Here is a 14,983-nt window from a genome sequence, read left to right on the forward strand (position 1 = left end):
GACAAGTTCCACTCCGCGTTGATGTTGACCTAATAGCAGTCGCTGTCGCCTCAAAATTTTGCAAACGTGTTGGTTATTATCAAGCGTTCGATACTTCACCAAGATGAAGTGTTTTCCGGAGTCTAGCAAGCGCTTGCCTCTGACTATATTTGATGTTAATGGTTTGAAACAGCTACAAGTGAGTTTCGTCGTGGCTTGGTTTCGAATTCTTTAAAACTGCATCGTGATTGGTTAAAAATATGACGTCATATCCGAATTTCTCGATGAAACCTCCGCGCTCTAGAGTATACATGACGTCAGCTGTTTGAAAATAAAAACAACAATGAATGACACTTGTCCATTACCAGAGGAAAAACTTTGGAGACTTTTAAAAGAAGTCATTGCAAAGAGCACAGGAGATTTTCTCAAAATACAGTTACAAGCCAACGTTGTTCCAAAGTAGGCTGCTGTTGGCTGTTTTACCTTCCACGTGACTTAACATCATTTCAATCCCCAGCTCATTATAGTCTTCAAATGCCTGGGGAGAAATTATACAATTATATTGCAGTTCTGGACAAACAGGCCGACTCATATTTGATACATAGTCAGGATATGTATTGAAAATAGTTAAACACACGTTTTCAGTAATGAATTAAATGAGTTAACGGTTATAAAGTTGTAAAAATTAAAAACATGGTCGATAAGCGGCAACAGGAATTCTAAAAAAATTGCTCAAATTCTTGGTAACCTTTTTCGGAAATGTTAATGGGGACTCATCGGTTTACAGAAGTAAAGCAGATGCCAGATGGATATGTTAGTTTTAATTAAAGCCTGACCTTCTTGAGAAACTTCACTCCGACTGAGTCCATGAAACTCATCTGGGAGCAATCCAAGATAACGGCGCGCACTGTACTACGACCGCCAATCGGTGGAGCTTCTACATCTTCTTTCATGGATTGTAGATTTCCTGAGCAGAGGTTAAATTTCGCCTGTGGTTTGGTGTTAAGGCTAACACGTGTTTATCATTAGCTCATTGTCCAATAAAATTAATTCTAACAAACCATCAAAGCATATAACAATAAATAATCTTTTAAATGCAAAACAAAATTTGGTTTTACCGTTCAGGTTTTCCTCTGTGTGTTTGTTGGCTATTACTTCAACATTCGGGACTTGATCGCTGACATTTTCATCCGACTCCTTACGAGCCTAAACCAAATAAAAGTCATTTAGGTTTATCTCCAGGATTACAACTTAAGCCACGATTTGAACCAAGCCAAAGACCACGATTGTCAAAAAATCTGAAACCTTTGCTCTTTTCTTGTTCTTTGCTTTTTCCAATGCTGGATCAAGCTTGGTCTCCTTAATCAATCGATGACGCAATCGGTCTTTGTTGACGTAATGAAGCGGTCCGTGAAATGCAATAACGATGACGTCATTCTAAACAGAGATAAAGGAATGAGATTGCCTGGAAACACTATATTTCGATTCCGCATGTGGCGTACGTGAGAAGCAGCGTCATTGGTTCTTCTGTAAATCTCCGTATTGCTGACACGAGTCACTGACTCTGACTTTATGAACTGAGTCCGAAAAACGACGCATAGGAAGGAAAAAGCGACACCAGTGACCAGTCCAAACACCTGCGAAGTCAAGTTTGATGATAAAACATGATTTCATTTACAAGAACCAACAGCAGTTGCTTAGGTACTGGGCAAATACGCTGGCTTCGCTTACAGTTGTCATATAACGTGTGGTAGCTTATTGCAGGCTTACCACATCGAGAAATATAGTCGCAATGCACGCCACCATCCATATGGCACCATCTAGTTTGTTGATTCTCCAAAGGGGTCTGAAGTCACGTGCTTTTCTAAGCATTCCTTTTATGGCTACAGCAATTATGGCAGCAAGACAAGCCTACAAGATGAATTTGGTAGCGTGTCGTTATACAAAGAATTACATTCGTGTCGCTGTCAACGAAATTTCTTTTTTGTATTAAGCGTACGTGTTGAAGAATGATTCCAGCCGAAATTTCACAACGTTAAACGTTGATCTGAGGTAAACAGTCAAAAATACAGGCCACTTCACAAATTTTAGGCTAAAGCTTCCAGTTAAAAATGAAATAAATGACAAGAAATTCAAAAAATATTTTGTTTACGTGTAATAACCGACCCTTGGCATTTGCTCGAACAGAGGCCCAATCACCAACAACACCAGAAGTATGACCGCAGCAGATATCAGTCCAACCAGCTGGGTTTTCCCGCCGCTATCCACCTGCACACAACTTCTGGACATTGAAGGGAAGGCAGGGACACAGAGAAAGAATGAACCCACCGTGTTGCTCACTCCGTACGCAACTAATTCCTGCATTTTGACAAATCTTGTAAGTTTTAAACCTACCGGTATGATAGATTTGGCGTCAACAGTAAAAAGCTTTGGCTTTAAAAATTATGCTTTTATGAGATCAACAATTTTATATATTAATTTATCTAAGCAACTGTTTGGCTACTTGTTGCATTTGCGTCCGCGTACTTGGTTTGGTTTGATCTTGTATCCAAAATTGTTTCCAAATATCTTGGCAATCGAAACAGCCACTGAGTAGCCGACAATGGCAATCGGTATTGCAGTGCCGACAACGCTGGATAGCTCGGACACCGGTGGCGCTACTGGCACAGGAAGCCCGCTGGGAATATTTCCCACGATTGAGACGCCATAGAGATCATGAAGATTAACGCCATAGGATATTCCAGTTCCAACAATGACCTACCGAAAAAAATTATAACTTTGTCACTATACTCTAGCAATTTGTTTTCTTACAGAACAAAAATGTTTAACAAATTCACTCACAACGACAATTTCGCCTGGTATTGGAATTCCGTACAAATATTTCTTCTGGTAGCGTTCGTTTATCTGCTTTACAATGAGGAGAAAAACAACACATATTACTGAAATGACAACGGTCGCCGCTGTCTTTGTCCTACCAGCCTCATCCAAGGTTGTCAACGCGATGATGACGTCACGAATTACCTAGACAACCAATTGATAGGATTTTTACCACAACAACCAAATTTTAAACTTGGTATCACAGTACGTAAAACGCGTCTTATCTTGTGTATAAGCGTAAATATAAACTGTAATGTGTAGCATACACTTACCCAAACGACATTTAGGGGACCTGAATAACTTCCAATTTTCACACCAAACAATCCTTTTAATTGGGACAGGAAGACGTGTACAGCAGCGCCGCAAGTGAATCCGCTGATCATAGGGTCAGACAAGTACATGACAATTGAGCCCAAGTTGAGCAAACTCAAACCCAGCTGCGAAAAATACGTATTGTGTTGGTACGTTTGCGAAATTGATCACGTCAACTTGATTTGTAAAACTCAAGAAGAAACGTTTCAGTGATCTTATGTAAAGCAGCATTTCCTTACACAGGTGTTTCATTGCTGATATGGTACACATTGGATCATCAGCAGACACAAAGTAAAGGCTCAGTGCAGAAGTGCACAACCAGATGACGTCACAATTTGAGTAGCTGGTGTCTAGTATGCAAAGGCATCTTGTGGCTGTGTACTTCTGCACTAGACCCCTAAATAGGTATGCTATACCTTAAATGGGACCCTACGCAGAATGCTGTCGTATAAACGATTCCGGTATTAATAAAGACACTAACACACGAGCTCACCAAAAACACTCCGACGATCAACAGAGTCGCCACTGAGTACTGGATTCGCACGTCGTACACTGCATCCCAGGCGGCCTGTTGCTCGGCGTCGGTTGCGTTCAAAGAGATGATTGGGTCTGGATAGATAGGGGTGACAGCAGCCCCCATCATCAGACTCGTGATCGCAAACGCACCTGAATGATTAAGATTGGGCGAAATGCTTAATTATGTTAATCGCTATTAGGTTGGCTAACCTGTCTATACATGACTTACATGTTGAGTTGTAACTAGACTACAACTCCAGAGAGAATTTTAGCTAAGTCTTTTGAGGCCCATACTGCTACTGTTTATACTAGCTACATTGATTATACGTATACGTTTTTTTAGTTCTTTGCATGTAGACCTACACCATATTTTACATAAGTCCCTTAGGCCTACCCATGGATACGTGTCGCGACGTTCCCAAAATTGAATACAGAATTGCCGGGAAGAAAGCGTTGTAAAGTCCGTGGATTGGGTGTTGGCCGGCCAATAAGGAATATGACATACCTGATCGTAAACACACGCAAATTTTAGTCGCTTAAATGTAAGTGACCCATCAAATAGACTAAAACAAATGAGAAAAACAGTTAGGATTTGCCCAGACAAAACGGCTCGATTCAGTTCTCGTCTCTCGGTTAAGAATAAGCGATTTCGCTAAAATTTAATGCAGTGAAAATAATTGCTTATTTTTTGCTAACCTTGAGGTATTTGCATAACTCCAATCGTTAATCCACTTATTATATCGGACACCAGCCATTCTTTTATGGGATACTTCCTCAGCCAGGTGATAATTGGAAACAAACTAAGAAAAAATCTTTTTGCTGTGCCTCCGGGGTCATCAACCTTCGACCTCACATAACCTTTGACCTTAGTTTTAAGAAATGTCCAATCGAACTTTTGAGTTTCGCTTTCTACGTCATACGTTTTTTGAAAGTTTTTTTCGGTCAAAATCGGTCTCTTGATCTCAAAGTCACACATTGCAAACAACTTACAGCTTTTCGCTGGATAATGGAAAACTATTAGAGATGTTAAAACTGTCGTCATGCTTTGCGTGCCACATTTCTTGACGTAATTGCAATATGAAACTTCCGCTTCTGAAGCGAGTTCTTTTATCGCCTTTGTGTGAGATCATTTTGTCTGATTCTAAAAGCTTTTTTGCGATTGCTCTTGCTTAAATTTCTTTGCAAGTAAAAGCAAATCCGACTAGAAGCCTACGGGTGATTTAATTAAGGTTACAACGGCCATACTTTGGTCAAGGTGGATTTTGCTGACGTTGGTTGATAATAGCATTGATAAAGTATCAGGAAATTTCACCAATGGTATAAGAACTTTAACGGATTAAAATTTGGAAATTCTCTCACCTCAGGGAAATGCAATGCAGCGCAATTAAGCATTTGTCGTTATAATATCAAAGAAAAAATTGTCCGGAAAAAAATCGGAACAAGATCATCAGCGTGTACTGAATAATCAGTTGAAAAATATGACAAAATCTTGTGTTATTGATATAACTAATTGGACCCTTTGAGCTAATTCCTATGAAGGAATAAATCTTCTGTTAACCTAAAAACGCTTTTCCACCATCAATAAGCCTGGTTGTGTTTGTTACTATACTTCGGTATACAGTATAGGCTATAACTAAAGGAACCCTACTTGCCAAGCTGTTGCACTTGGTCCAACTGAAGCAGGAAAGCTCATGATGTTGTTTTATCATCAGGTGTATTGCAATATTTATCGAAAACAGCTTTTAAGAAATGCTAATGGCTGTCACAATTTCAAGAATAACCAAATCAACTCCAGTTCTACCGGTTTCATTCGACAAAAGACTGTTCCGTTGTAATTCTTTTGTCATGTGTTATTGGGCACGACTGGCATTACTCTAGGTTTTTCAGACTCTAAGTTTGGTGACTTACAGTATGATGCTACTAACTTATAAGGTGCTTGGCCCATAGTAAACACTTCCTGTATATGTGTCTGTTTTGCGGATGTAATCTGCATTTGTTACTCTTCTCATAAGGCCTGGGCATTGGACTCAGCTAATAGCCGCTTGACGTCTGAAGCCGTTGTTGTCGGTTTGTTTGCCATTAGCTTAACCGAAGACATATACGCAGTTACGCACCTAAGAACTTTGGCAAATGCTTTAGTAATCGATCGAAACACGGTACAAGAAATACGGCACTGTGTTACGCTGATTATATCATTTCAATGCTTAGACATAACCCACTTTTTGTATTTTAGCAAGTAAGTTCTACACTTTTGACTAGTTATTATAGCGGTCTGTAGTAACTTATAGTTTAATATAACGTTGAATTAAATTTGAAATTGTTGGAATGTCCACTCAATGACCAATAATTCAGCCAACATGTGACAACAAACATCCGATTAAACCTGTCAAACGACTCCCGCTGGCTGGCGGTAAAATTGTCCGTAAATTCTTTAACAAAATCCCGAACTATATCTTTCCAGGACGATATCCTGTCTGTTACTTGAAAAAACGCAAATGCTCTGTCATAATTCTTCGAAACTTGTCCAACCATAAAAATAGCCTACAAAAATATAGCAATAAAAACAACCCTGATTTATTATAAGAAGCGGGGGATCACGTTTTTAAGTTTTACTTTCAGCACCAAATTCTTTAGCTTTTCTGTCATATACAGGACAAAAAAAAAACCGCAAGCAAAAGTAATGTTATGGCATTTTCTGTCATTATCCCTTTGTACATTTGCAAGCCTGAGCGGTTAGCGAAGCGCGCCACGTGCGGAGAACAATTTATACTCGCTGGGATGCTTATAGTTACATGAATTAAGCTACTGGCGGGTTTGAAAGCGTGTCGAAGTTCAACTGCAGTACAGTACAGGCAACCGTAGGCTTAAATACAATAAATCACTAAAACTTCCTATAACGTCAAAGACTTTGTTTTTAATAATGTCAGCTTTAGAACAATAATATGCTCCAAGATGGGAACCTACTGGGAACCAATGCAATATAAAGGCTATGAAAGGGGGATATTAAAGCAAGTGTTTAAGTCTACGTACGAATGTCCTATTTATATCCTATTTCTTTACAAATCAGGTAAATCATAAATATTTTGTGATATTGTGTCTTAACCCGCTTCTTCGCGTGTCAATCCACGTCATTTACACGTGAATTCGCTTTGCTTTTTTTAATTTTTGAAACGAGAGAAAAGCGGGCTAGCAAACCGAGTTGAATTCTCTCAAAGTCGCCATGTAAAAGAGTTTTGTTTTGCCAAAACAAACAACTGTTTTTGACAGCTCCTTAATTTTTGGCTTAACCTCAAATTTATAACAAAGAAATCTAAACCTACTTTTTAGCCTAAATCAAACTTCAATTAAACATCTTAAAAATAGCTAAAATCAACTTTTTGCATTCTCATTCTCCTGACCTTACTGCCTATTTTAACGAAGAGCTGCGTGGCCTATACTTACGGTGAAACAGTCACTTTTTAAGCTACTGGCATTAAACGACTCTACGCTTAGACTGATATTTTAAAATATTTTTTTCGTGTGGTGAAACAGTTATTTCTGATTAATCGTATTCCTGTTTTGCTTCCGGTCATGTGCGTTATTGAAATCTCATCATACAAGTAGGCGCCGATTTTCGTTTAAAATGCGTCAACACAGCAAATAGAAAAGAATACGAGCGTATACCAGGAAAATTTGCTTTGCAAAGGCGCATATATATGATAGGCCTACCGTAGTTATAGATAGGCAAAGAAATACGCTTACATTTTCTGGCAGACTTGTATGCAAGGCTACGTCTGTTATGGACTTAAATCATTTGCTAAAAGCAACTTTCTCTGCAAAATATTCACCGAGTTAAAGTTGTCATTTAGCCCATTTCACCACTTCACTTGACTTTTTGCAAATATTTTCTCTTAACCTAACCTTTCCGTATTAATATAACTTTCAACAAAATATTTTACCAGTCATTCATAACCTTAAAACATGACCATAAGTTTGAGAGATTTCAAGACCAGTTTTCACAGTTGGTCATCGCCTAAAGCACCATTGTGTCGTCATATGAGAGCACTTGGAGTGTCACAATCCTCCTTTATGAAAACGGGAAATAACGGTAATTAGAAGTTTAGAAAGACGATATAAATTTTTTTCATTTTTAGCGACCTTAAAAACAAGCTGCATACGTTTTTTTGCAGAAAAATATTAAAAACTCCACTTAGACATAGTGAAGGGTTATATTTAATTAATTCTATTAATTTATTATTTATTATTATCTATATATTAATTAATAATTATTAATTCATTATCTAATTAATTCATTCTATTTGAATAGGATCTTAACCTACAGCAATTTTAAAATAGTTTTTGCCATCTTTTAGTATAAACCTGATGAATCAAGCTTATGCTTGCGAAAGCTCGTGTAAAAGAATTAAAACTAAAGTTAACCCTGTAGTGTAGAGTGCCACCTTATACTCTGTTGATATATTTTAACATAAACTTTAAGAAATTATTCTAATAAATGTAACTTTCACATCTTTTTGTGTTGACGATCTTTATGCTGTTTGCGTAATATTACGAGGTTTGGTTCAACACCTTTGAAGTGAACCACTAAAGACTGAACTGAATTGGACGAGCTCGATGAAAATCCCTACTTCAGTTTTCTCTCAGTGGGCGTTTCGTTCAAAGCAAATACATATTTTGACCAATTTTACCATAAAAAATTGCGCCCAAACAACCCACTCATAAAAGCTTGGTAAAAATAATAACAACTAACCGCCTAAAGTTTCTAATAAAGATAAATAGCCTACTTGTACAAAAAAATTATTGTAATGTATATAGAGTAGACTCATTGCTTCTTTCTCTACACATACGCCTTCCGCTGCCAAAGCCGGAAGATAAAGATGGAAAATTACTCGTCGCTCACAGGTAAAAAAAAACTTACGACGTAGAAAATTATATAACAAGTGGTTGCGTAAGATTTTGAAATAGGGCATGGCCGCGAGGCAGTAAGATACTGACGTATTGTCGGAAGAAGTTGGTTATGTATAGGGTGTAAATTCCTTGTATAAATGAAATTTGTAGAATTTTTGGCCAAGATTTATGGCTGGCTTCTGTCATATGTTTCAATGTTGGATCTGTATTTCACTGAAAAAAACATACTAATGGCCTATAAGCAACTGCACAGAATACTAATTAGGCGAAAACACCGTACTCAAGCTGAGCAAACTTCTGTATAGTCTTGTTGAATGTTTACAAATTGATTGCGTGATTTTTACAAACAGGGCAGTTACAAAAGTCGAAGTAGCAGCCCATGTTTATGCTTTTTGTTTGAATACTTGGAAATGATTGTTGTTAAATTTATATTAATACTTTAATGTTTGGGAATACTGAATAATGAAGATTATTGATTAATTAATGATTAATTAATAGTGATTAATGATTGAGATCACTTTGATCTGTCGAACCCGAACTTCACCCCCGGGTTTATCTGAAAGTTTATTTTTAGCCAAAATAAAGGAAAAGTATAAGCTGTTGTTAAAGTAGGAAGATTCAATTCAAAGGCAACGTAAAATTTATGTCATCTCGTAAAATTTGCTGTATCAGTAACTCCCTGTAGTTCTTTGAGAGCGTTTTAAAGCATTTATTCGTTACAAATTTGGACCTAAAGTTGAAAACCGTTTTGCTTAAAAACCTTCAAAAACATAAAAGAAATATTTAAAGGAAAATAAAACTTTTTATGTTGTAATGACAGTCTATTATAAATTTATAAAACTTCATAAGCTGAAATATGTTTGGGTTTCAATAATAGATATAATGGATAGCCTTCGACAATTAAACTAAGGACGACCCAACCAATATCTGTGGGTTAAATTTTAAGTTAACAATTGGTTTCGAGTGACCAATCATTTTTCGATTGCTTAATTAAAATGAGAATTATGAACGTAAATATGAACTCGTATGACCTATCCTTAAAAGAGCTGGTTGGCATTTTCGCGGTTAGTAATCGTGAAGAATTTTGATTGGTCCGGTGAAAAAATCTTTAATTAGCATGCGCCTCGGTGAATGCCATGTGACGTCACAAAGCGAGTTAAGAAACTGGTGTTCATTTTAATCTGATGGTGGGTGAGAAGGTGGCAGCTGTGAGAGCTTGTGCGTTAGCTTGGTCAGTTTAACATTACAGCGTAGAGTGAAAGCTTGCACTGGTACGTTTGGTGAGTTGAACATTTAATATTTTGTTGATAGTAATAAAATGTTTGCGTTAGTAATGATTTGAAAATAAACTTTATGAAGCTTAAATAGTTGCAGTATACATAACATTTATAGACTATTAGGAAGTGTTTAAGGCTGTCCTTCTGAATTTTTAGTTGATTGAAAGCATTTTTTGTTTTAAACTGGTTTAAAGCTGGCCAGGTTGTATAACTGCAAGTTACCTTTCAGCCTGGTTTGATATAACCTTAGCTTTTCATATTTCTGTTTCACTTGTGAATTAGCTTCATTTTGTAAGAAGTTAATGTATTAATTTTTGTAAACATTGTCGAAACATTAAAATTTAAGAAAGTCTTAACTCGGGAAACTCTTTATTTATAGGATCAAACGACGATTCTCGGATCATTTATCATCAGCCCACCGATAATGTACACTTCTTAGAAATGCTCTGTCATCCAGCCCAGTGTAGTTTCCATTCTTATGCTGCTACAACCTAGAGTGAGCAAATTTGAAAAAATTTTGAGAAAAATAAACAACTCGCAAAATTAAAATCTGCTCTATATGGAGGATCTACTCTGTACATGTGTTTCAGTGCAACTTGATCAAGTTTTTAGGGATTATTTATTATTCTTCGAATTTGTTTTTACGCTATCATTGTTTCACCGGAACAGATCGTAAGTTCAAGCTATTTTTCACGGTTGCTTGTTAACATACTTAAAATGTTATAACAAATATTTCCATAAACGTTTTACCTAAATTCATCTAATCTTAAAAAAACGTTTGTTAAAATATGCATAGTTCAATAGACTGTGTGACCTATTTACGGCGAAATAGTCAATTTTAATGATTTATTTTAATAAAATCACAACTTTATTTAAGTTATGTGATGTATTATATGATGTCTCTGTAGTTGACACCGATTCAATGAATAGTAGTTAATAATATCTTCAAAATCTTCAGAAGATTATTCATGGTTGGGTTAAAATTAAATGCACAGAGATAAATTCACCTCAAAGGATGTCTTTTGGAAGTCGGCCATCGAGAAGTGTGGTCATGTCCCAACCACCTGTGTGTCCATGTGCTTTAATATACGAGGGTGGCGAGTGCACTGGTGCTCACGGCTGTTCCAGATCTTGTTGCGACACGTGACCTATCGGAAAGATTTCTATACATTTTCTGGGATGATTCTCTTTACTTGGTTTTTATAACTGATGCTGTCCACTAGTTGCAAAAACACCAACATTTGCCAAAATTATCCATGAGTTAAATATCTGAAGGCCTTGAAGGCTAAAGGCCAAGAAACTTCGCGCTTTAGCTTTAGTTCGAAGTATTTTGATAAATAAACTTCAATCTGTTCTTGTATGTAGATCGACACCATCTTTAACTTCAAGATCATATCCAGCATCACACACCAAGACTGAAAAGAAGATACCATAAAAGTGTGGGTACAATGTAGGACGCATTTCTGTTTAACACCACTGTGCAACGTATCGTTCCCTGAGAGGAATCCTCCAAGTTGTGTAGCAGCTTCCCTGCCGTCATGCAGCGAGTTAATGTGGTTGAGGAAATCTTCCGTAGAATGGCATAGGCCTATACACCTTCAAGACTTACCAGGTTGGCAGAAGCTTTTGCAACAATACAGAGTAAAGAGATATCTCGGCAGTTGTTACGATCGCCCTTATCACCTTGGTCGCTTTCATGGAGTTACGATTTTGACGCCTCTCTCGCTTTCTTCTTTCAGCACTATCACGGGGCTGGGTAAAATAGCGGAAAGATGTTATTTTTACATTTCAGAAAGTTTGCGAGTCTAAACCAGATGCTTTTCTATATTGTTGGTTTTGAAATTTGTCAAGCTCAGGCATCGGTGGAAAACTTGTTTTTTATCCTTTTGCCTCGTCGTTTATTTGTCTGGGAGATGCATCGTATACAGTTGTGTGGTGTTCCACTCAGTGGTCCGGTATTGGTTACTGTAGTTACATCCGCAGCTTGGACAAGTCATTCTTTTGCTGTAGCGCCGATGGCGTAAATATTTTATCTGTGGCTTTCTTACATTCCTCTTCCCGCCTGAAGGTGGAAATAGTGTTATCCCCTATCAGCGGGTTCGGCCACAAAGCGTTGTCTCTTGAAATGAATCGAATCATACGTTTAGACATCAAGGCCGGACAACCTTGCGAAAGAGTTTTATTGAGTGAAATGAGTGCGACTAACGAGTAACGAGTGGTCGAACTCGCCACCTGGGCTGTGGTGTACAACGGTATGAAATAGGTTTCACAATAGTAGGTAAATCAAAAGCTATAAAGCGTTGGCTCATAGACGCGTAGGACCAATTGTGTCAGACTAAATCGTTCATACAAACAACCTTATTTTCTTGGAGTTTGTTGACAAAGCCGACTCTGTATATTCGAGGCTAGCACAGGCAGAGGGGGTAGGTAAATTTTTAGTTAGGGTCTGCACAGGCTGGCTGGTTGCACCGGATGCAGTTAAAACCTTCGTCGACAACCTAAAAATAAAAAGACTTCCAGGCTACATGGTATTGTAACGCTTATCTTCGACTGGCTGATTATGGTCAGTAAGTGGAACTCTACTAGGTTCAACGAATTTTCGGCCAACTGTGTTAAACCGGAGAGCAGTTGAAAAACGTTTAATGGCGATAAACTATGAACTATAAACACTAAAAACCTGAACCTGAAGCTCGGACGTTAAAGCTTGCTAGAATAGTACTATTTGACTAGAATACTATTTATGCACTTCTTATCGTGATAAATTTACTGTCTATCCAGCAAAACTAGTTCGCCTCACAAAGTGATACAACATCACAGCAAAGTGCTAAAAAACAAGTGTGCAAAAATATTCCATGACAGTATGAATGTAAGGCTAGGAGGCTGTATGAAGTTTCTATTGTCTCTTTAGTGGACGTTTATTGATAGAGTGCATTACCACTAGTTGGCATCATGGATTTTAAATAAATATTTTTCTCTCCGCACCTGCTGGGTATCGAACCCACTACTTCCATAACAGTAGGCAAGTTTTATACGATCCTGCTATACACAGGAAAAGATTTTGCTTGAATTTCAAATATATACCTTCTGGAATGGCCAAGTCGAATTAAAACTGACTAAAAATGCCCAAAGCGCTCCAATTCCAAATAGGTCAATCTTGTTTTTTCTAGGCCGGGAATCGAACCTGGAACCTATCGCACCAAGTGCAGTGTCGAATCGCACGAGCTACGAATTAACACACTGAAATAATGTGGAGAAACGCATATAACCAACGAAGAGACATCATTTGTTATATTTGAAAAGAACAGAGACACGCTCCCATATGGCTGCTCAGTGGACTGAACCTGGAACCTATTGCTCTGATTCCAGTGATATGTATTGCGAACTACAACGGGTCAATAGCTCAAGCGTCATTAATCAACACAGGTAGAATCAACAGGTAACCAAATTTCAAAAAGAGTTGAAGTTTGGGAAGAATCGAAGACAAAACCTTCGGATCGATATTGATAAGGGGAAGCGCAAATATTTCTGTGACTGCTGCAAACAACGACAGCCCGTTGTTCGTCAGGGCGACCAAGGACCACTCAATCAAGGACGTTTAACTCAGGGTAATCCTACCCAGGAATTATTCATCACGCAGCTGTTGATTAGGTCATCCTAGGTTTGGTTGTACAGGACTTGAATCGAATCGGGAACAGTTCGCAGTAACAAGGCATTGAGATAAAAAGATGAAGTGATGGCAACGTGATTTGAACACGCAACCTTCTGTTCTTGAGTCAGACGCGCTACCGTTGCGCCTCCGAGTAGTGATGTTGACAAAGGTATTACAACGATAAATGATGACGTTAAAATTAGACGTACAAACGTTTTGTATGGTATTGCTTAGTGGTTATGCAAGAAGGCTGTTTGATGGTTTCTATTGCGTCCCTCTGGTGGACAATTACTTATTGAATTTTTAACACTAAATGGCGCGTATGATTCGCAATGTAATAAATATTTTTTTATCCGCACCTGCCGGGAATCGAACCACCTTGGTGCCAGTAAGCAAGTTTTATACGATTCTGCTATGAGTGGTTTTAAAATAAAATTTGATTTTCAAATATACATCTTTTGGAATAGACCAGCCAAAGAAAAATTGCATGTTAATAAATAACAGCTTGACCTGACAGCAGCCTCAGTTTCAATTATTGTAGGTCGACAACCAAAGTTATACTTCCATATATGGTGTTCTATTCCACCAAGGGCCGGAATCGAACTTGAAACTTAACGCACCGAGTGCAGTGTCGATGCACATGAGCTACGAATCGGCACTTGTAAACGATGTGGTGTGACGCATATGACCAACGACGTTGCATCAGCTGTTAAGTTTAAAACAGAGAAAGACACAACCACAGGTCGGCAGAGGTTCTGAACCCGGGATCTAGTGCTCTATTTTCTACAATAAGTATTGCAAGCTACAACGAGTCTACCGGAGTCGCCATTAGTTAACAAAGATATAATCATCAGGCAAAAAATTACACCAAAATCAAGTTGAAGTTTGTGATAAGTCAAAGGAATAACAGTATATTACAATTATTGCATTTATATCTTTAACGTTGTGATTTATCTTGCCACAACGTTTGTCAACAAGAAGACTCCGTGGCGCAACGGTAGCGCGTCTGACTCCAGATCAGAAGGTTGCGTGTTCAAATCACGTCGGGGTCATTTCGTCTGGTTGTTTTTGAGTCGTGGAACAGACGAACTATTGCAGTTCGTTCAAGTCTTGGACGACATGTCCAACATCTTTAAATTGACTCGTCTTAACTTGGAAAACAAACATCGCTTGAGCTGTCCAAGATTACTCGTCCAGTGACAGCCCACCACCGAGACCAAATAATAAACATATCAAGCCTTCTTGCACTACGACAGCTTGTGTAATTATTTCAAGTATATTTCTAACATTGTGATTTATGCTGTTACAACGTTTGACAACATCACTACTCCGTGGCGCAACGGTAGCGCGTCTGACTCTAGAGCAAAAGGTGGTAAGTTCAACTCGCGTCGAAGTCACTTCTTCCTTTTACCTTAGTGTCTTGGTACTGCGGACTGTTCAAGACTCCATTCAAGTTCTTCACGACTAA

General features: G+C 38.1%; 1 protein-coding gene and 1 non-coding gene across 2 annotated transcripts; one reads left to right on the top strand and one right to left on the bottom strand.

Annotated features, from left to right (window-relative positions):
* Nucleotides 1-6: 6 nt before the first annotated feature.
* LOC143462018 (prestin-like) lies at nucleotides 7-5,917 on the bottom strand. The gene is made up of 14 exons (XM_076960013.1): nucleotides 4,381-5,917; nucleotides 4,079-4,189; nucleotides 3,662-3,834; nucleotides 3,129-3,293; nucleotides 2,821-3,000; nucleotides 2,506-2,736; nucleotides 2,146-2,337; nucleotides 1,750-1,890; nucleotides 1,482-1,616; nucleotides 1,285-1,416; nucleotides 1,098-1,185; nucleotides 816-946; nucleotides 463-517; nucleotides 7-300 (listed from the first exon to the last, which is right to left on the bottom strand). Exons 1-14 carry the CDS (start codon nucleotides 4,724-4,726, stop codon nucleotides 173-175), a joined length of 2,208 nt encoding a protein of 735 aa, XP_076816128.1. The 5' UTR covers nucleotides 4,727-5,917; the 3' UTR covers nucleotides 7-172.
* An 8,578-nt stretch (nucleotides 5,918-14,495) lies between these two features.
* Nucleotides 14,496-14,567, top strand: Trnaw-cca (transfer RNA tryptophan (anticodon CCA)). The gene has a single exon. It is a non-coding gene; the product is annotated as a tRNA-Trp (tRNA).
* The last annotated feature ends 416 nt before the right edge of the window (nucleotides 14,568-14,983 follow it).

Source organism: Clavelina lepadiformis, chromosome 6, assembly GCF_947623445.1.
Source record: "Clavelina lepadiformis chromosome 6, kaClaLepa1.1, whole genome shotgun sequence".
Lineage (NCBI taxonomy): Eukaryota > Metazoa > Chordata > Ascidiacea > Aplousobranchia > Clavelinidae > Clavelina > Clavelina lepadiformis.

Coding starts and splice junctions, on each gene's coding strand:
- LOC143462018 (XM_076960013.1), bottom strand. CDS start 4,726: ATGACGACAGTTTTAACATCTCTAATAGTTTTCCATTATCCAGCGAAA. Junction 3,835..4,078: donor GTCGCGACACGTATCCATGG/GTAGGCCTAAGG, acceptor TTAATCATTCAG/GTGCGTTTGCGATCACGAGT. Junction 301..462: donor GATGTTAAGTCACGTGGAAG/GTAAAACAGCCA, acceptor ATTTTCAAACAG/CTGACGTCATGTATACTCTA.